Source organism: Phyllobates terribilis, unplaced genomic scaffold, assembly GCF_046119375.1.
Source record: "Phyllobates terribilis strain yellow unplaced genomic scaffold, ASM4611937v1 Scaffold_1__5_contigs__length_1240528914, whole genome shotgun sequence".
In the NCBI taxonomy this organism is placed as follows: Eukaryota; Metazoa; Chordata; class Amphibia; order Anura; family Dendrobatidae; genus Phyllobates; species Phyllobates terribilis.
In genome coordinates, this window is record NW_027362761.1 from 170,988,734 (window position 1) to 171,011,194 (window position 22,461).

At 48.7% G+C, this 22,461-nt stretch overlaps 1 protein-coding gene across 1 annotated transcript in view; it reads right to left on the reverse strand.

The window, feature by feature from the left end:
- The window catches only part of LOC141173935 (doublesex- and mab-3-related transcription factor 1B-like), a 288,419-nt gene that overhangs the window by 149,166 nt on the left and 116,792 nt on the right, over positions 1 to 22,461 (reverse strand). The window contains exon 5 of the mRNA XM_073658877.1: positions 7,788 to 7,953. Within this exon, the coding sequence (XP_073514978.1) occupies positions 7,788 to 7,953 (166 nt within the window). The remainder of the gene's footprint in view (positions 1 to 7,787; positions 7,954 to 22,461) is intronic.

Genomic DNA, 22,461 nt, shown 5'->3' on the forward strand with positions numbered 1-22,461 from the left:
CCATAGTGACCGCAATACAACGGGTGGCGTAGTCGACATTAAGAACTTATTAACATCTGTAGGACTGCCACATACAACTGAGTTTGACACCCTGGGCACGGACCGGGTCACAGCCACTCGGAAGACTACAACTCCCATCTGATCCGGCTCCGGATATTCCCCTTAAAGAATATGGCCCAGGGGGCGCGTCAACTTTGGCGTAGTCGGCAGGATTACGTGCCCGCAACAACCGGGTACTGCGTGCCTGAAGAAAAGAATGAGTTTACCTCAAAAAGAAGTCTCCTGCCGGTTCCGGAGGGTCCCCGCCATCGGACCCCATCACCAGTCGATTCCAGCCGGTTGTCCGCCATTAACAACGTTTTCCCGCCATCTGCAGAGTTTCCCGCCACTGGGAAGCGATTCCCGCCATTTCCAAAGGTTTCCCGCCTTGGAAGAGCGGACGCCATTATGGGCGTGCCAGAGGGTGGCGAGAGGCCACCTCCCATCGTGGGCCAGGACCGAAAATGGCGCCAAAAGTGGAAACCGCCCCCACCAACAGAGACTGTGATGCTAGAGGTGTCTGTCAGCGTGAAAGAACAGCCCCTGGAGCTGACAGTCACCAAGTGGCCCCGGGACCGCCCTCGAGGTGGGAGGAGACGAGAGGAGAGAACAAAGATGGGTGCCGCCTGGAGCAGTCTAGAGCGAGCGCACCCGGAGGCAAGAAGCCTGGAGAAGAGTATCGGAGGAGCTTACCCGGAGATGGCGAGAAAGCAGAGCAGCACCGGCCCGCTGGCCAGGAGCCTGCTGGAGACGACTGTAGGAGAGCAGAGCAGCACCGACCCGTTGGTCAGGAGCCTGCTGGGAACAACGACCCCACTAGGCCTAGTGGAGGTCCTAGCACAGCTCCCCCGAGACCGGGAGTGTGCACAGACCGCTCTGGAGGGCCTCGCAAGGAGGATGGCCCGGGTGCAGCGAGAGACGTTGGCGGAGTGGAGCCGTGAGATGGCCCAGAAGACCGAGACTCGTCAGCGGAGCACGCCACCCGAGATGAGGAGACAGACCGCCTCTGAGGATGGCGCGGGAGGATTGAAGGCTGGAGACGGCGCCGAGAAGGGAGCCGAACGAGTGGAGGCAGGTAAAGGGGACGTCTATACCCCAAACCGGGAAACCGCGCACCTGCCCCAGCTCCCCGTCGCAGAGCCCGAAGTCTATCCTACCGTGCCCGTCGCTGCAACGTCACCGCCGCAGACTAGGCCTCAAACGGGAGCCGCGACCCCTGTGACGTCACACGCCTCGACCCCGAGCGTGACCAAGCAGGAAGTACCACCAGCCTGGTCGCAAGGCCTAGTACCCCCGGGCGCCGCAATACCAACAGCGCCCCCTACCTCCGCGGAGCCCCCGGCCTGGTCGCAGGGCCAAGTAGCCCAGGGCGCCGCCGTCCTTACGGTGCCCTTTACCTTCCAGATACCTCAGGCCTGGCCGCAAGGCCCGGGCAACCCGGGCGCTAACACCACCGCGCCCATAAGACCAAGAGTGCCGCATCTGGGAGAGGACCTGTACGCCCAGCATACGTGCCCGGATGGGCAGCCATTTATATGGCCACCGGAGTTCCACCATCCCCGACTCCGGAGAGAGAGACCACTGGATGAACCCCTGATCCCGGCTCCAAAGCCCGTAAAGAGGATCTCGCCCCCGCTAGCGGAAGCGCAGTTTGAGTGGGACCCCACCGGAGAAGATCTTATGGGGTTCACTCAAGAGACTCGGGCAGCTGCAGCGGAGCGTGCTGAGTGCTGCCGCCAACAGCTCGAGGACTTCGAGAGGGAGCGGAGAGAGAGGCGGGTCCGGGAACAGCAAGCTCAAGTAAAGAGCGTGGAGCAGAAGAGCCGGGCCAGGAGAGACCCCCGTGCAGCGCATAGTCCCCGCACCACCGGGACTGTGATAAAGTTTAACCTGTAGCATGGGTGGGGCTTCATCCGAGACCACCACACCCTAGGTGACGTCTTCGTAACCAGGAGAGACGTTGAGTCCCACCTACCGGAGGGACACAGAGGTCGTGACCTTTACATCGGGGACGAGGTCACCTTCACCCGGCACAAGTGTGCCAAAGGTCCCTACGCCCTCCATGTGCATCGCCTGACGGAGGAAGAGCTGCGGTGTGAGGAGGAAGAACAAGAGGACCCGGACGGGTCTGAAACTAGAGCCAAAGGTAACCAAAAAGCAAGAGCAGGAGGACGCCGTCGCTAAGGACAGCGAAGCAGAAGCTGTATATAGTTGCCCGTCGGGGCACAGTAAACTGAAACCGTGAACTGAAACTGAAACTGAAACTGAAACTGTTGCTGTTGCTAATATAGTCCCCGTTGGGACCAGCATGTGTGAACTGTTACCCGTATTTCCCTTAATTCCACTGACCGAGGACTGAGAGCGGTCATTCCTCCCTAATACCTGGCCGAGGACTGAGAGCGGCCATATCCTTGTATATAGTTGCGCGTCCTAAAGCGCCCCCTACCGGTTTTATAGGAAAACCAGTTTTCCAGAGAGACTGTCGCACTTTACCCGGTCACACGTTGCACAGTGACCGGAGGAGGAGCCAGAGGCGACGAGAATGTTTTATATTGATATATATATATATAATGTTTTATATGTTTTATATGTTTATGCAAAAATTTGTATGTTTTTGGTGTTATGTCTTACAGCCCGAGGACGTGCTGTGATTTACCAGGGGGGAATGTAGCACCCTGAGGATTCGGCTGCTACAGGGGTATTGCACCTCAACCCAGAGGTGTGATATTCCACTCCCGGGTAAGGATGGAGTGTGGAACTGAGCTCGGTAGGCTGCATGCACTACATACATCCCATTTCCGAGGAGCAGACCGACGGTACTCCCACTTAGAAATGTGCAGGTACGACCGAGTCTGTTCCTGGCTGGAGTGGGAGGGGGGTGGTACATCCCAAGTAGTGTAGGGGCAGATAGGGGGAGCAGCCTGGGTAAAGATAGGAGCTCATTGGGTGCTGGTCACCTGAGCTCACACATAGAGGGTGTATATAAGGTGGGCACCATCAAAGAACAGGGTCAGTCTGCTGTAGAGGAGGGGTCAGTCAGCCTCTGCAGTCAGTCAGTCTGTCAGAGTAAGAAGCGGAGGAGCAGAGCAGCCCCAGAGAGAGAGAGGAGAAAGCAAGAGAGACCCAGAGGGGGAAACAGAAGAGAGGACTCTGAGACCCCAAATCCAATCCACGGGTGAAGAGTCAGCATCAGGGTACCGGAACCCAAGCTGGTGGGGGCAAAAACACACCCCAGCCAGAGACCGGAGGCCGTGGGCAGCGTCTGCCACGGCCACCCACCACATCCACCCCGAAGGCATACCACGTGGAGGGTCAGGGAACCCAAGGCCAAGGGTCTCCCAACAGAAGGCCCGAGGGAGCTGGACCTGGGTGGATCACTAGTGGGGACGGCCAGAGAAAGGACAGAAGGGGAGCTCAGGGTCACGCTCCGGACTCGCTTGGGGGTTGGCTGGATCCAGGACCTGGTGGATGCAGCACGGCTCGGGAGGTCACTTGAAGCTGGAGTGACCGGAACATCAGCAGTGAGTAAATTCCCTAAACTGCATAACCCGACTCTGTCTTCATTTAACACCTATGCTGCACCACCACAACCCCCATCCTCTGCACCTGACCCCCTGAGGCTATACCCCACCCGTTGGGGGTTATACCATCAAAAGCTGCACCTACTCCATCAGCCTCAGCGGACCCTGCTGCAGCGGCGGCCATAGTGACCGCAATACAACGGGTGGCATAGTCGACATTAAGAACTTATTAACATCTGTAGGACTGCCACATACAACTGAGTTTGACACCCTGGGCACGGACCGGGTCACAGCCACTCGGAAGACTACAACTCCCATCTGATCCGGCTCCGGATATTCCCCTTAAAGAATATGGCCCAGGGGGCGCGTCAACTTTGGCGTAGTCGGCAGGATTACGTGCCCGCAACAACCGGGTACTGCGTGCCTGAAGAAAAGAATGAGTTTACCTCAAAAAGAAGTCTCCTGCCGGTTCCGGAGGGTCCCCGCCATCGGACCCCATCACCAGTCGATTCCAGCCGGTTGTCCGCCATTAACAACGTTTTCCCGCCATCTGCAGAGTTTCCCGCCACTGGGAAGCGATTCCCGCCATTTCCAAAGGTTTCCCGCCTTGGAAGAGCGGACGCCATTATGGGCGTGCCAGAGGGTGGCGAGAGGCCACCTCCCATCGTGGGCCAGGACCGAAAATGGCGCCAAAAGTGGAAACCGCCCCCACCAACAGAGACTGTGATGCTAGAGGTGTCTGTCAGCGTGAAAGAACAGCCCCTGGAGCTGACAGTCACCAAGTGGCCCCGGGACCGCCCTCGAGGTGGGAGGAGACGAGAGGAGAGAACAAAGATGGGTGCCGCCTGGAGCAGTCTAGAGCGAGCGCACCCGGAGGCAAGAAGCCTGGAGAAGAGTATCGGAGGAGCTTACCCGGAGATGGCGAGAAAGCAGAGCAGCACCGGCCCGCTGGCCAGGAGCCTGCTGGAGACGACTGTAGGAGAGCAGAGCAGCACCGACCCGTTGGTCAGGAGCCTGCTGGGAACAACGACCCCACTAGGCCTAGTGGAGGTCCTAGCACAGCTCCCCCGAGACCGGGAGTGTGCACAGACCGCTCTGGAGGGCCTCGCAAGGAGGATGGCCCGGGTGCAGCGAGAGACGTTGGCGGAGTGGAGCCGTGAGATGGCCCAGAAGACCGAGACTCGTCAGCGGAGCACGCCACCCGAGATGAGGAGACAGACCGCCTCTGAGGATGGCGCGGGAGGATTGAAGGCTGGAGACGGCGCCGAGAAGGGAGCCGAACGAGTGGAGGCAGGTAAAGGGGACGTCTATACCCCAAACCGGGAAACCGCGCACCTGCCCCAGCTCCCCGTCGCAGAGCCCGAAGTCTATCCTACCGTGCCCGTCGCTGCAACGTCACCGCCGCAGACTAGGCCTCAAACGGGAGCCGCGACCCCTGTGATGTCACACGCCTCGACCCCGAGCGTGACCAAGCAGGAAGTACCACCAGCCTGGTCGCAAGGCCTAGTACCCCCGGGCGCCGCAATACCAACAGCGCCCCCTACCTCCGCGGAGCCCCCGGCCTGGTCGCAGGGCCAAGTAGCCCAGGGCGCCGCCGTCCTTACGGTGCCCTTTACCTTCCAGATACCTCAGGCCTGGCCGCAAGGCCCGGGCAACCCGGGCGCTAACACCACCGCGCCCATAAGACCAAGAGTGCCGCATCTGGGAGAGGACCTGTACGCCCAGCATACGTGCCCGGATGGGCAGCCATTTATATGGCCACCGGAGTTCCACCATCCCCGACTCCGGAGAGAGAGACCACTGGATGAACCCCTGATCCCGGCTCCAAAGCCCGTAAAGAGGATCTCGCCCCCGCTAGCGGAAGCGCAGTTTGAGTGGGACCCCACCGGAGAAGATCTTATGGGGTTCACTCAAGAGACTCGGGCAGCTGCAGCGGAGCGTGCTGAGTGCTGCCGCCAACAGCTCGAGGACTTCGAGAGGGAGCGGAGAGAGAGGCGGGTCCGGGAACAGCAAGCTCAAGTAAAGAGCGTGGAGCAGAAGAGCCGGGCCAGGAGAGACCCCCGTGCAGCGCATAGTCCCCGCACCACCGGGACTGTGATAAAGTTTAACCTGCAGCATGGGTGGGGCTTCATCCGAGACCACCACACCCTAGGTGACGTCTTCGTAACCAGGAGAGACGTTGAGTCCCACCTACCGGAGGGACACAGAGGTCGTGACCTTTACATCGGGGACGAGGTCACCTTCACCCGGCACAAGTGTGCCAAAGGTCCCTACGCCCTCCATGTGCATCGCCTGACGGAGGAAGAGCTGCGGTGTGAGGAGGAAGAACAAGAGGACCCGGACGGGTCTGAAACTAGAGCCAAAGGTAACCAAAAAGCAAGAGCAGGAGGACGCCGTCGCTAAGGACAGCGAAGCAGAAGCTGTATATAGTTGCCCGTCGGGGCACAGTAAACTGAAACCGTGAACTGAAACTGAAACTGAAACTGAAACTGTTGCTGTTGCTAATATAGTCCCCGTTGGGACCAGCATGTGTGAACTGTTACCCGTATTTCCCTTAATTCCACTGACCGAGGACTGAGAGCGGTCATTCCTCCCTAATACCTGGCCGAGGACTGAGAGCGGCCATATCCTTGTATATAGTTGCGCGTCCTAAAGCGCCCCCTACCGGTTTTATAGGAAAACCAGTTTTCCAGAGAGACTGTCGCACTTTACCCGGTCACACGTTGCACAGTGACCGGAGGAGGAGCCAGAGGCGACGAGAATGTTTTATATTGATATATATATATATATAATGTTTTATATGTTTTATATGTTTATGCAAAAATTTGTATGTTTTTGGTGTTATGTCTTACAGCCCGAGGACGTGCTGTGATTTACCAGGGGGGAATGTAGCACCCTGAGGATTCGGCTGCTACAGGGGTATTGCACCTCAACCCAGAGGTGTGATATTCCACTCCCGGGTAAGGATGGAGTGTGGAACTGAGCTCGGTAGGCTGCATGCACTACATACATCCCATTTCCGAGGAGCAGACCGACGGTGCTCCCACTTAGAAATGTGCAGGTACGACCGAGTCTGTTCCTGGCTGGAGTGGGAGGGGGGTGGTACATCCCAAGTAGTGTAGGGGCAGATAGGGGGAGCAGCCTGGGTAAAGATAGGAGCTCATTGGGTGCTGGTCACCTGAGCTCACACATAGAGGGTGTATATAAGGTGGGCACCATCAAAGAACAGGGTCAGTCTGCTGTAGAGGAGGGGTCAGTCAGCCTCTGCAGTCAGTCAGTCTGTCAGAGTAAGAAGCGGAGTAGCAGAGCAGCCCCAGAGAGAGAGAGAGGAGAAAGCAAGAGAGACCCAGAGGGGGAAACAGAAGAGAGGACTCTGAGACCCCAAATCCAATCCACGGGTGAAGAGTCGGCATCAGGGTACCGGAACCCAAGCTGGTGGGGGCAAAAACACACCCCAGCCAGAGACCGGAGGCCGTGGGCAGCGTCTGCCACGGCCACTCACCACATCCACCCCGAAGGCATACCACGTGGAGGGTCAGGGAACCCAAGGCCAAGGGTCTCCCAACAGAAGGCCCGAGGGAGCTGGACCTGGGTGGATCACTAGTGGGGACGGCCAGAGAAAGGACAGAAGGGGAGCTCAGGGTCACGCTCCGGACTCGCTTGGGGGTTGGCTGGATCCAGGACCTGGTGGATGCAGCACGGCTCGGGAGGTCACTTGAAGCTGGAGTGACCGGAACATCAGCAGTGAGTAAATTCCCTAAACTGCATAACCCGACTCTGTCTTCATTTAACACCTATGCTGCACCACCACAACCCCCATCCTCTGCACCTGACCCCCTGAGGCTATACCCCACCCGTTGGGGGTTATACCATCAAAAGCTGCACCTACTCCATCAGCCTCAGCGGACCCTGCTGCAGCGGCGGCCATAGTGACCGCAATACAACGGGTGGCGTAGTCGACATTAAGAACTTATTAACATCTGTAGGACTGCCACATACAACTGAGTTTGACACCCTGGGCACGGACCGGGTCACAGCCACTCGGAAGACTACAACTCCCATCTGATCCGGCTCCGGATATTCCCCTTAAAGAATATGGCCCAGGGGGCGCGTCATTACCATATAAGTTAACTGTGCAAAGGATCTGGAAATCATTACAGTGGCACTAGCAACAATACAAACACTGCACATGGTCAGTAAAATTTCATGTAACACAACTAGACTTACCACTTCCTTTCACCTCAGGGAAGGATAGGTTTTCCTCAAAACTAAAGATCGGTTGGACACAAGCAGTTGTGGTCATAGTCAACCCAATGTATGGTGAGTAGTAAGAGTGCATCCTATATTGGAAGCCTGTGTTGTGTCCTGGAAGACAGTTCTCATTGCTTTTCATCTACAAAAAGAGAAAAGACTAAGTTGATAGTTGGTAAGTAAAAAACTGATAATGCACAAAATAGCAAAGATGAAGCCTTAGGCCACGTTCACATGTTCAGTATTTAGTCAGTATCTTACATCAGTATTTGTAAGCCAAAACCAGGAGTGGGTAGAAAATGCAGAAGTGATGCACATGTTTCTATTATACTTTTCCTCTGATTGCTCCATTTCTGGTATTGGCTTACAAATACTGATCAAATACTGAATATGCGACCTTAAGATGCACACACTGCAGATAAGAGTCAGTTAAATGCTCGTGCTGCTGACAGCTATCTCTTGTCAAGCAAGCATCAGATGGTCGGCAGGTACCACTACATTCAGCAATTTAGCTGACTTTAGTGTGTGGGCAATGGAAGGGGTGATCATTTGACTTTTTAATTTAATAATATAGTAGTGCACGGACCACACTTCAGGTCAGAATCCAAATATGCAAACAAAAAAACCTTGCCAAATGTCAAAAGTACTAAATGTTGAAAAAAAAAATATTTCTCGAAAAAGTGCAATTAGAATCCATACAAACTGGGTCAGAAGATTCTCACAGGCTGACACATTTTAGATACACTCAATGATTTTGATGTTCGACAAGTTTTATTTTTCTGCTTGCATAATGTACAGGCATCACCTGCTATAGACAGGAAAGCTACTAGCAGCCACATTTCTCCTGCAGAAGCTGCTGCAGGATCAACCTTACTATTAGGCTATATTCACATAGGAGGCAAATCCGCTGCAAACTATGAAGGCAAATCCTTAACTGAATCTTACAAGTCCGCTACAAGCCTGCACGTAGATTAGATCTGTTGAAATTTAATATAGGTATTCCAATAGTTTTCAGCACAGAACCTGCACTAAAGAATAAACTGTGTAGACTGTCCTCTCTCTCTCACTGGCAGGGTCCTCTCTCCTCCTGTACCAGTTGGCGACTCGTTTTTGTACAAGATTATTGTAATTGCTTTTGCTATGTATACCTCCTTTTTCACATGTAAAGCGCCATGGAATAAATCTCACTATAATAATTAATAATAAACTTGTTTTTTTTCTGCAGCATGTCAATGGAATATAAAATATCCATTTATATATATTGTTTGGGAATGTTTGGATTCTGTCAGGAGATAGAAACAGAATCCACAACTTCCGGAATATAAAATGACCAAACATGGCACAAGTGAATTTGCTATCATGTCCTCCATTATTGGTTTTGTCCGCCAGCAACTTACACCAGAAGTGGTATAACCAATGGTCTTGTTGCTGGCATCTAACTCAAAATCAGTAACAAAGTGAATACAGCTTAAAACCCTGTTAAATCATTTTGGAGAAAACATTTTTCATATTCATATCCAAATGAGGTGCTTGGTGCGGGGCGAGGCTGTGCTCCAAAACACTCTTCCTCCAACAGCTTCCATAGCTACCTCATGTCAATCAATGCAGCCAGGGGAACAGAAAGGAGAAACTGTGGGAGGAAGGGTGCTTTGGACCGTACAGCCCCACTCTCAGTACTCTTATTTGCATGTGAACATAAGTATGTTTTCCCCCGAGTTTTTAAAATTTAAGGTATGTTTTCTCTTACTTCAAGATCCCCTTCACGAACTTGGATATTGATTTGACACCAATTTTCTACCTGATATTCTACCTGTAAAAAGGACCTATCAATTTTTTTTTACTAATGATTACAAATTACGATTATTTGTAAGAGTATAAAATTTACAGGTATAATGTTTTATTTTTTTATTCAGCCATTGAGAGCAGCCATTTGTATTTGCTTGTGTGCAATGTGTCAGAGCACAAAACTTAAAGGGAATCTGTCCGCAGGTTTTTGCTATGTAATCTGAAGACAGCATGCTGTAGGTGTTAGACACAGATTTTAGTGATGTCTCTGCCTCTCTTATCAAGCTCTGAGGTTTGTTTGCTTACAATGATTGTTTTAGCACAAGGAGCTTATCATTGCTGTGTCTGAGCACTGGTCTGACACGCCCCCTCCTGTGATAGGCAGATCACTGTCTATGGACATTGTATATACAGAGCTTGGTGTGGGCGGGGTTAGCTTTCTCAGCTCTGCTTCATTGCTAAATCTAAAAACTCTGATTGCATGAGTACGGCTGCACCCAGTAATCTTAAGTGATACCTCATTGGATTCAGGGTCTCTTTGCCTACATCAGGCTGCTCTCAGATGAGATCGCAAAAACCTGCTGGCAGATTCCCTTTAAACACAGCAAATGCAAGAGTATTTGACCCAACCCTATCTCATATTCAGTGGCTGCACCAGTTGTGCACACTCCCTGCCATGCGTACATCTGTAAGTGGAGCCTGGAGCCATTTTTTTGTAGATTGAGCTGTAATTTACCTCTGCCATCAGTACCTAATGGTGTTTGGCATTACAGGTATTGTCAGCCGCAAACGCACAGAGGAGCAAACAGGGTAAGCACCAGCGATTTCATTGATTGTCAACAACTGTTTGGGCAGACAAGGGTTGCGACAGTAAGAAAAGGTTGGGCACTAACAGTGACCCTGTCCACACATCAACATCACAGTGTAATCACCAATAAAATGGCTCTCCATTGTGATCCTAAACTTCTTCCTCCTCCACTCCTTCAGCAAATACCCAGAAGGGGAGGAGTGACATCAGACTCATGCGATCAGCTTCTGCGCACAATTTCAGCAGTCATAATGCTACCTAGCATTATAATCGGTATTGATGGCAAATGTTTGCAGCTGTTTCAACTAGTGTTTAAAAGTAGAAACTACCATTTTTTTTGTATTTTCTAGTATGAAAAAAATATATAAAAATAAAATTTTTAAAGCGAATCTGTCTCCAAGACAGAGACCTTAAATTCAAGCGATGTCTCACTTGCATGTCTGCATGCTGTAGTTTTCATAAAATTGCCGTTTTCTATGCTGCAGATAACCACGCTCAACCCACTGATTGACACCTAGTCAGTAGTGATAATCTGTTAATAAAACACTGATTTTATGGAACTATAACAAGCAGCCTATTAAGTAACATATCACTGGAATCAGGGTCTCTGCACTTACATCACACTGCTCTCAGATTAAATAGTAAAACGTTCATTTTTTAGAAACATTTTCTTTTTTTTAATTATATATTCCATTTAAGATTTGCGATGTCTATTAAATAATAAGTGATAATAACATCTGTATTGCTTATGTTGGCTTCTTTACAGTGCACAAAGGATGTTACAACTTAAAGGGGTTGTCCGTACTTTCAATATTGATAGCTTATCGTTCGGATAGATCATCAATATTGGATCAGTAGGGGTACGACAACCCCAGCTATCAGCTGTTCGGGCTGTGCAGGTGGCGGATGTGATCAGTTGCGCTGATGCATAGCACAGCTCTGTCAACTGCATAGTGGTCAAGGGTGGTCAGATACTGCACATACACCCCTAATCAAATAACTAGGGGTGAATCTGTAGTACCACGTTGCAGCCACTATGCAGGTCACGGAGCTGTGCTTTTCCGCTTCGCTACTTATCACATCTGGCTGCTGCCTGCACCGGGAACAGCGGAATGACAGGGTGTACACCAATCTGATATTAGTGCCCTATCCTATGACAAGCCTTTAACATCACCATTAATTACTTCCAGGAAAGCTGGCTACGCAAAACTCATGCTTTATAAGGGCATTTCATACATCCTCTTATACAAAGTGGTCTATCTTTGTGACATTTCCTCTTCTAACAACTTGACAGCAGAGCCAAAGTCAAGGGCACATGGTCAACAATATGCACTCTATGACACTGCAATAATGTCTTATCAAGAATAAATTACAAAAAACAGCTGGTACCGATTTACATATTTTAATAGGATACAACTGAAAATCAAAAGCAATGCAAATTGCAGAATTGCTAGCCTATAGCACAAAACACATAAGGAAGCTATATGGAAACTGGTAGATTCTTCTTAAACTGAAGCACGTACTGTGGTATAAAAAGCAAAGCACAGGCGAGACACTAGCTGGAATCATTGCAGATGCTGGCAATGCTGTGAGAGGAAACATCTATATCTGTCCAAGTTGATAGACATACTTAATTAACCTCTGCTATTCTGTTCCAAGCTACTGTTTTAGACAAAGTCACTGACCCGTAAACAATATGTTGCCATCAGAATCTCAAACTGCCGTGACACTAGAGAGATATAGCTCTATCAGCACTATCGAGTAAAAAAAATCTTTTATATTACCTGCTGAAAGAATTATGGCTTCTATTCATGTCACACTTGAGCAGCCAGAGACACTATGATACTTTTTAGCATAAATCTGCAGGGTGGAAGATGTAATAATACATATTCTATGACTCATAGACAAGAGGAATATTCATCCAGACAGAACAAACTGTATACCCGTCTCACATGGGTGAGATATATTCTTAGGATCTGAAGAAAATTGCAAGCAATACAAATCAGCCCCTCAAAGTCCAGGGCTGGTTTACAACCATGCTTCCACTCCCTATTCATTTATTTCTCTTGTGCTAAATCAATTATGCTATCTAATTTGTCACTAAACAAATTTGCTCTTCATATGCGTTACCGTTAAATACTTTTTGTGTGCGGTCACAATGGCAAGAAATTGCTCTGAAAGTTAGAAAGTTACAGAGACAACAGTTCTGGCTGCAGATTTAGACCATAGAACCAAGAACTGATTGGCTTGGCCCCCTGCTCCATCACTAGGTCTATCATGTGTCTATGATGTTGATGGTCATTTCCACTGTGATGTTTAGTTTGGAAATTTCACAAGGATATGCATTACACTCCCTGACAGAAGTTATGTCGCTTATCCATGTTATATAAATAAAAGCTTATAACCTGACGCTAAATTCATCCATTAGTTTTTTAAATTACTCTTTTGAAAGCTGAAACCGTCCCAAATTTGGTTTAGTTTAAGAAAATAAATTGGCATCAATGCTGAAATATTGATCATTTAATGAACACAGAATGGGCAGATTTTGGCAAGACAAAAGCTTTGTTGCCTGGTCATATAATGCACCCAATCCTAGTTTACATCCTCACCAGTGCTCAGTAAATGATCGGTTAATTAGTGGGTGTGTATAAAAAGAAATCCAGCACACCCCAGACCTTCACTTGAACTGCAACTTGAGCTCTGACAACATGCCAAAAATCCACCTTGCGAGCAAAGCCTTGATTATCAAGAGGCTGAAGACCAGATCCACTGCAGAAGTAGCTGGCACCTTTAATGTGTCTCAGCATCAAGTACAAAGAATTAAAAAAAGATTTGAAGAGACTGGAGATGTGTTTGACAAGCCCAGGTCCGGCAGACCCCGCAAGACAACTGCTCAGGAGGAACGTTTGTTGATTAGAAAATCCAAAGCAAGCCCCTCTTCCTCTGCAACAGAGCTCCAACAGGCCTGATCACCTCAAGTCCCTGTGTCAACTAGAACAGTTTGTAGGATTCTGTCTCGAAATGGCCTCCATGGTCGAATCAGTGCCCAGAAGCCAGCACTAAACAAAAGGCAAATAAAAAACCGTGTGGCATTTGCAAAGTCCCACAGCCTGCTAAACAGATGGACGCTGGAAAAGTGGCAGAAGGTGGATTTCCCTGATGAATCTTCAGTAGAATTACACCACAGCCACCGCAAATACTGCAGGAGACCTACTGGAGCCCATATGGATCCAAAATACACCCAGAAAACAGTTAAATTTGGTGGTGGAAAGATCATGGTCTGGGGTTACATTCAGTATGGATGTGTGCGAAACATTTGCAAGGTGGAAGGCAATATCAATAGCCTAAAATATCAAGAAGTATTAGCTACCTCTTACATTCCAAATCATAAAAGGGGTTAAATTCTGCAGCAGTATGGTGCTCCATCTCATACATCCATCTCTACAACAAAGTTCTTCCAGGCAAAAAAAATCAAGGTGCTCAAGGACTGGCCAGCCCAGTCACCAGACATGAACATCATTGAGCATGTTTGGGGTAGGATGAAAGGGGAAGCTTGGAAGACAAAACCAAAGAATCTAGATGAAATCTGAGAGGCATGTAAGACTGCATTCTTTGCTATTCCTGATGACTTCATTAAGAAATTGTATGAATCATTGTTGAACTGCATGGATGCAGTCCTTTAAGCTCATGAAAGTCACACAAAATATTAAATATGACTCTAATAGCACCACAACTTCATTCACCAATGTTATGCAACATATATTTATATTTTAAGATAATTATTTGCTTGAATATCACATTACTTTCTGTGGGCGACAAAACTTTTGTCTTGCCAAAATCTGACCATTCTGTGTTCATTAAATGATCAAGATTTCAGCATTGATACCAATTTATTTTCTTAACCTAAATCAAATTTTGGGAGGGTTTCAGCTTTCAAAAGAGTAATTTATAAAACCAATGGATGAATTTAACGTCAGGTTATAAGCTTTTATTTACATAACATGGATAAAGCGATATAACTTCTGTCAGGGAGTGTATGTATTGGCATACATGGGTGGGGAATATATATATATATATATATGTATATATATATATATATATAAATGTATATATATATATATCTATAATATAACCGGGGATGCGTGTGTCTCTGTCTGAAGCCTCGATAGACTGCGCATGCGCGACGAGCAGTCTGGCTCCAGACAGAAACAGGCATCCAGCCGTTACAGGTAAGAGGAGTATATGACGCCGTAGATCGCGGTATGCGTAGACACTGAACGCATACCGCGATCTCTGGCGCCATACTTAGACACTTACCTGACCAGGAGGAGCGTTGCCATGGCGCCTCTCTTCGCTGGAGACCGGGGGCAGAGTGAAGGTGTCGGATCGGCGCATGCGCATTGCGCTATCCGGCGCCATTTTACTGAAGACACATTTACACACTTCGGCCTCCTGCAGAAGAAGACGCAGCAGCGCTGGAGTACAGAGAAGAAAGGTGAGTATAACTGTTTATTTTTTTTTGTATGTGTGTACAGTGTGAAAGGGATGAGGGGGCCACACATAAAAGGATTGTGGGGTGAGGGGACCATGCATATATCAGGATTGGGGGGTGAGGGGTACCACATATACCAGGATTGGGGGTGAGGGGTACCACGCATACCAGGATTGGGGGGTGAGGGGTACAACACATACCAGGATTAGGGGGTGAGGGGTACCACACATACCAGGATTGGGGGTGAGGGGTACCACGCATACCAGGATTGGGCGGTGAGGGGTGCCACACATGCCAGGATTGGGGGGTGAGGGGTACCACGCATACCAGGATTGGGGGGTGAGGGGTGCTACGCATACCAGGATTGGGGGGTGAGGGGTGCCACACATACCAGGATTGGGGGGTGAGGGGTACCACGCATACCAGGATTGGGGCGTATGGGGTACCACGCATACCAGGATTGGGGGGTGAGGGGACCATGCATACCAGGATTGAGGGTGAGGGGTGCCACGCATACTGGGATTGGGGATGAGGGGTGCCACGCATACTGGGATTGGGGATGAGGGGTGCCGCACATACAAGGATTGGGGATGAGGGGTGCCACGCATGCTGGGATTAGGGTTGCCACGCATGAGGGGATTGGGGATGAGGGGTGCCACGCATGCCGGGATTGGGGATGAGCGGTGCCACGCATACCGGGATTGGGGATGAGGCATGGAGTGCCATGCATACCGGAATGAGGGATGGGGTACCATGCACACCAGGATAGTGATGAGGGGTGCCACGCATACCAGGTTAGGGATGAGGGGTGCCACGCATACCGGGATAGGGATGAGGGGTGCCATGCATAACGGGATTGGGGGTGAGGGGTCCCAAGCATAATGGGATTGGGGGTGAGGGGTGCCACGCATAACGGGATTAGGGGTGAGGGGTGCCATGCATACCGGGATTGGGGGTGAGGGGTGCCACGCATACTGGGATTGGGGATGAGGGGTGCCAAGCATACCGAGATTGGGGGTGAGGGGTGCCAGGCATACCGGGATTGGGGGTGAGGGGTGCCACACATACCGGGATGAGGGGTGCCACGCATACCGGGATAGGGGGTGAGGTGCCACGCATACCGGGATTGGGGGTGAGGGGTGCCACACATACCGGGATTGGGAGTGAGGGATAGGGTGCCATGCATACCAGGATGAGGGATGCCATACACACCAGGATAGGGATGAGGGGTGCCATGCATACCAGGATTGGGGGTGAGGGGTGCCACACATACTAGGATTGGTGGTGAGGGGTGCCACGCATACCAGGATTGGATGGTGGGGACAGGATGGGGGCAGCACAATACAAGGAGGGGGGCAGCACATAACAGCATGGGAGACCATATACCAATAAAAATGCTCGCCACCCGGGCGTAGAACGGGTTCAATAGCTAGTATATACAGTACAGACCAAAAGTTTGGACACACCTTCTCATTTAAAGATTTTTCTGTATTTTCATAACTATGAAAATTGTACATTCACACTGAAGGCATCAAAACTATGAATTAACACATGTGGAATTATATACTTAACCACCCCCACACCATCACACCTCCTCCTCCATGCTTCACGGTGAGAACCAGGCATGTAGAGTCCATCCATTCACCTTTTCTGCGTCCCACAAAGACACGGTGGTTGGAACCAAAGATCTCAAATTTGAACTCATCAGACCAAAGCACAGATTTCCACTGGTCTAATGTCCATTCATTGTGTTCTTTAGCCCAAACAAGTCTCTTCTGCTTGTTGCCTGTCCTTAGCAGTGGCTTCCTAGCAGCTATTTTACCATGAAGGCCTGTGGCACAAAGTCTCCTCCTAACAGTTGTTGTAAAGATGTGTCTGCTGCTAGAACTCTGTGTGGCATTGACCTGGTCTCTAATCTGAGCTGCTGTTAACCTGCGATTTCTGAGGCTGGTGAGTCGGATAAACTTATCCTCAGAAGCAGAGGTGACTGTTGGTCTTCCTTTCCTGGGGCGCTCCTCATGTGAGCCAGTTTCTTTGTAGCACTTGATGGTTTTTGCAACTGCACTTGGGGACAGTTTCAAAGTTTTCCCAATTTTTCAGACTGACTGACCTTCATTTCTTAAAGTAATGATGGCCACTCATTTTTCTTTACTTAGCTGCTTTTTTCTTTCCATAATACAAATTCTAACAGTCTATTCAGTAGTACTATCAGCTGTGTATCCACCAGACTTCTGCACAACACAACTGATGGTCCAAACCCCATTAATAAGGCAAGAAATCCCACTTATTAAACCTGACAGGGCACACCTGTGAAGTGAAAACCATTTCTGGTGACTACCTCTTGAAGCTCATCAAGAGAATGCCAAGAGTGTGCAAAGCAGTCATCAAAGCAAAAGGTGGCTACTTTGAAGAACCTAGAATATAAGACATATTTTCAGTTGTTTCACACTTTTTTGTTAAGTATATAATTCCACATGTGTTAATTCATAGTTTTGATGCCTTCAGTGTGAATGTACAATTTTCATAGTCAGGAAAATACAGAAAAATCTTTAAATGAGAAGGAGTGGCAAAATATACAGTTTGGTACATCCTGAGAAAGAAAGAAAGCACTGGTGAATACATCAATGCAAAAAGACCTGGGCGCCCACGGAAGACAACAGAGGTGGATGATCGCAGAATAATCTCCATGGTGAAGAGAAAACCCTTCACAACAGCCAACCAAGTGAACAACACTCTCCAGGAGGTAAGCGTATCAATATCCAAATCTACCATAAAGAGAAGACTGCATGAAAGTAAATACAGAGGGTTCACTGCATGGTGCAAGCCATTCATAAGCATCAAGAATAAAAAGGCTAGACTGGACTTTGCTAAAAAACATCTAAAAAAGTCAGCACAGTTCTGGAAGAACATTCTTTGGACAGATGAAACCAAGATCAACCTCTACCAGAATGATGAAAAGAGAAAAGTATGGCGAAGGCGTGGTACAGTTCATGATCCAAAGCATACCACATCATCTGTAAAACATGGCAGAGGCAGTGTGATGGCTTCGGCATGCATGGCTGCCATTGGCACTGGGTCACTAGTGTTTATTGATGATGTGACACAGGACAGAAGCAGCCGAATTAATTCTGATGTATTCAGAGCCATACTGTGTGCTCAGATCCAGCCAAATGCAGCCAAACTGATTGGTCATCATTTCATACAACAGATGGACAATGACCCAAAACATAAAGCCAAAGCAACCCAGGAGTTTATTAAAGCAAAGAAGTGGACTATTCTTGAATGGCCAAGTCAGTCACCTGATCTCAGCCCAATTGAGCATGCATTTCACTTGTTAAAGACTAAACTTCAGACAGAAAGGCCCACAAACAAACAGCAACTGAAAACCACCGCAGTGAAGGCCAGGCAGAGCATCAAAAAGGAGGAAACACAGAGTCTGGTGATGTCCATGAGTTCAAGACTTCAGGCAGTCATAGCCAACAAAGGGTTTTCAACCAAGTACTAGAAATAAACATTTTATTTACAATTATTTAATCTGTCCAATTACTTTTGGTCCCTTTAAAAACAGGGTGGCATATGTTAAGGAGCTGAAACTCCTAAACCCTTCATCCAATTTTAATGTGGATACCCTCAAATGAAAGCTGAAAGTCTGAACTTCAACTGCATCTGAATTGTTTTGCTTAAAATTCATTGTGGTAATGTCTAGAACCAAAATCCGAAAAATGTTGTCTCTGTCCAAATCTATATGGTCCTAACTGTATATATATATATATATATATATGGGAAAAAAATATTCACCTCTCCCTGTTCCCCACTGCACCAGTCTCCTCGGATTGTCTTCTGCAGCTCGGTATTGGTCGGCACAGAGGGCATGAAACAGTGACATCATAGCGCCCGCTACGCTGAGTTGTCAGATGCAGAGGGGTAACGATAGCAGAGGGAGAGTCAGCTGACGGCTCCTTCTTCCATCCAGGATTCCGATACAGTTGAAAGTGCGATGCCAGGCGAGGGGGTGGTGCCGGCGTCGCAGGCCTAATATAATCATTCTGAGTGCCATACGTGGCCCACGGGCAATAGTTTGACATGTGTGCCTTAATATGTGTAGGGACACTCCACTTTGACATGGAGAATGGCAACACCCAGTTAATAATTTATTACTACATTTCTGGATCCCTCTTGTCCTGATTGCTCTTTAACTTATATTTATTCATTTTGGGCATGTTACCCTTCTTACTTTTATTCTTTCCTTGACCTCCAAAGTGCAAGCACAATATATTTCACGGAGAACACCTCTAAACTCCAACAGAAATTGCTTATATCATACATTAACATTTACAGAAAAAAAACATAGAAAAGGTCAAGATTATAATGACAAATATCATGCAAATTCAACATTGGTGGCACGCTCAGCTAAAAACCATTTTATCAAACCCTGAAGACAGGGAGTAATATAGTATTATATTTCTGACCATGGATTTGGAATAAACATTATCACAAATGGTTTGTCTTATAAATCCTCTGCAATGAAGTGTGTTTTGGATAGGGTTGTGCAATAAATCATTTCAGGATTATCAATCTCATTTTAGTGAACAGATTTGTCTTTTTGACGTTAAAGAGCAGTAACTTCATCTCTTTTTTTTCTAGGAAAGGAAAGAAGGCAAAAGAAATATACTCAAGCAAGTGCTTGGAAATTGTATGCAATTCATGGCTTAGAAACAATAAGTCATAAACCTCTTGACATGTCACAGTAGTTGTTCAAATTTTAAGGTGCTACAATGTTTTCTGTACTTGTCGCTAACAGTAGTCCGCAAGTAACCAACCACCATGCTTCATAATACAAACTGGTATTCACACACATCAAATTTAGGAATAATTGTAGATCACAATAGTAACACTCTTTCATCAGTTTTCCATGGATAATAAACATAACATTAAACTGTTGGTTGATCCCGCTGATACCGGCAAGTTTGGCAAACTTTAGTCTAATATGTTTGGGAACCTTTAGGCTCCGTTCAAGGCATACTAAAGCCATACATTGGAGGTATCAGTCCGGAGTACTTCCTGACATATACTTATGATTTTTTGTGGTGGCCTAAAATATAAATAAGTGCATTGTGCAAGTGTGTTCATATAGCCTGATTTGAATAGAGTCTTGTAAGGAAAAGTACCATTCAAGAAACGCTAAAAAGATAACCTTCTCAATTGTGATTTAAACAAAAATATGAAAAAGACTCAAGACTAAATTCAGACTTTCTGATGATTTTTTTTAACACAATTAAGAAATAATTGGATAATTTTGTAAAAACAAAAACTATGACTCCAGTGTGATCAGAGTATGAAGCCATTTATGTTTTGGAATGCATACTTTTATTTCTGGTAAAAATGGTATACACTGAAGCAGGGCTGTGGAGTCGGTAAACCAAACCTCCGACGCCTCAATTTCCATGACACAGACTACAACTCCGACTCCCTCAAACATGGCTCATGTTTAAGTGATAAATTGACTGTAGCACAGATTCATCTCAGCTAAAAGTCTAGATCAGGGGCCTCAAACACGAGGCCCACGGTCCGCATGGGCCCCTCCGGCTGCTTCTTGTGGCCCGCAGGCACAGACCCCGTAACGATCGCGGCTCTCTCCAGCCGCCGCCGACATCAGCGCTGTAGTCCAGTGTATTGCTGCGCAAACACCGGCTCTCTGCACAGCAATAGCAGTGTCAGCCGCCGGCCTATCAGAGGCCAGCAGCTGACATCTGCGTCCCAGCGCAGCGGCGTATGACGTCACTGCCATGCACAGAGGTCAGCTGCTGGTCTCTGATAGGCCGGCGGCTGGCATTGATATTGCTGTGCAGAGAGCCGGTCTTTGCGCGGCAATACACTGGACTACAGCGCTGATGTCGGTGGCTCCTGGAGACAGCCGCGATCATTACGGGGTCTGTGCCTGCGGGCCACAGGTACAGAAAGGATGCCGAGGGAATGGAGGACAGGTGAGAATCTTTTTTTTTTTCTCTCTCTGTCATGTGAAATACAGCACAGGGGGGCACTGTGCGCAGTATGGGGGGACGGGGACCCTGACCGCAGTATGGGGGGACTGGGACCCTGACCGCAGTATGGGAGGACGGGGACCCTGACCGCAGTATGGGGGGACGGGGACCCTGACCACAGTATGGGGGGAACCTGGATGGGGGACATGTCTGCAAGATAAGGACCAGGATGGGGAACCATGTCTGTAATATGGGGGACCTGGATGGGGGACCATGTCTGTAATATGGGGGACCTGGATGGGAGACCATGTCTGCAATATGGGGACCAAGTTTGTAATATGGGGGACCTGGATGGGGGACCATGTCTGCAATATGGGGGACCTGGATGGGAGACCATGTCTGCAATATGGGGAACCTGGATGGGAGACCATGTCTGCAATATGGGGAACCTGGATGGGAGACCATGTCTGCAATATGGGGACCATGTCTGCAATATGGGGGACCTGGATGGGGGACCATGTCTGCAATATGGGGGACCATGTATGCAATATGGGAGACCTGGATGGGGGGACCATGTCTGCAATATGGGGGACCATGTCTGCAATATGGGGGACCATGTTTGCAATATGGGGGACATGGATGGGGGACCATGTCTGCAATATGGGGGACCATGTTTGTAATATGGGGGACCTGGATGGGGGACCATGTCTGCAATATGGGGGACCTGGATGGGAGACCATGTCTGCAATATGGGGAACCTGGATGGGAGACCATGTCTGCAATATAGAGAAACTGGATGGGAGACCATGTCTGCAATATGGGGGACCTGGATGGGAGACCATGTCTGCAATATGGGGGACCTGGATGGGAGACCATGTCTGCAATATGAGGGACCATGTTTGCAATATGGGGGACCTGGATGGGGGACCATGTCTGCAATATGGGGGACCATGTTTGTAATATGAGGGACCTGGATGGGGGACCATGTCTGCAATATGGGGGACCTGGATGGGAGACCATATCTGCAATACGGGAAACCTGGATGGGAGACCATGTCTGCAATATGGGGAACCTGGATGGGAGACCATGTCTGCAATATGGAGAAACTGGATAGGAGACCATGTCTGCAATATGGGGGACCTGGATGGGAGACCATGTCTGCAATATGGGGGACCTGGATGGGAGACCATGTCTGCAATATGGGGGACCTGGATGGGAGACCATGTCTGCAGTATGGGGGACCTGGATGGGAGACCATGTCTGCTGTATGGGGGACCTGGATGGGAGACCATGTCTGCAGTATGGGGGACCTGGATGGGAGACCATGTTTGCAGTATGGGGGACCAGGATGGGAGACCATGTCTGCAAGATGAGGACCAGTTCAAAAGGTGTATAGAAAATAAAATGGTATCACACAAATGTCACTTTGTCATGCAAATAATGCAGCCCCCCAAATTAAATGTTTTTCCGTGTGCGGCCCATATGCCCAGCTGAGTTTGAGACCCCTGGTCTAGACCCTTAGATCAGGAATAGGACAGACATTTATAGGACATTTCATAACTTCCCAAATTCTTATGAAAAAAA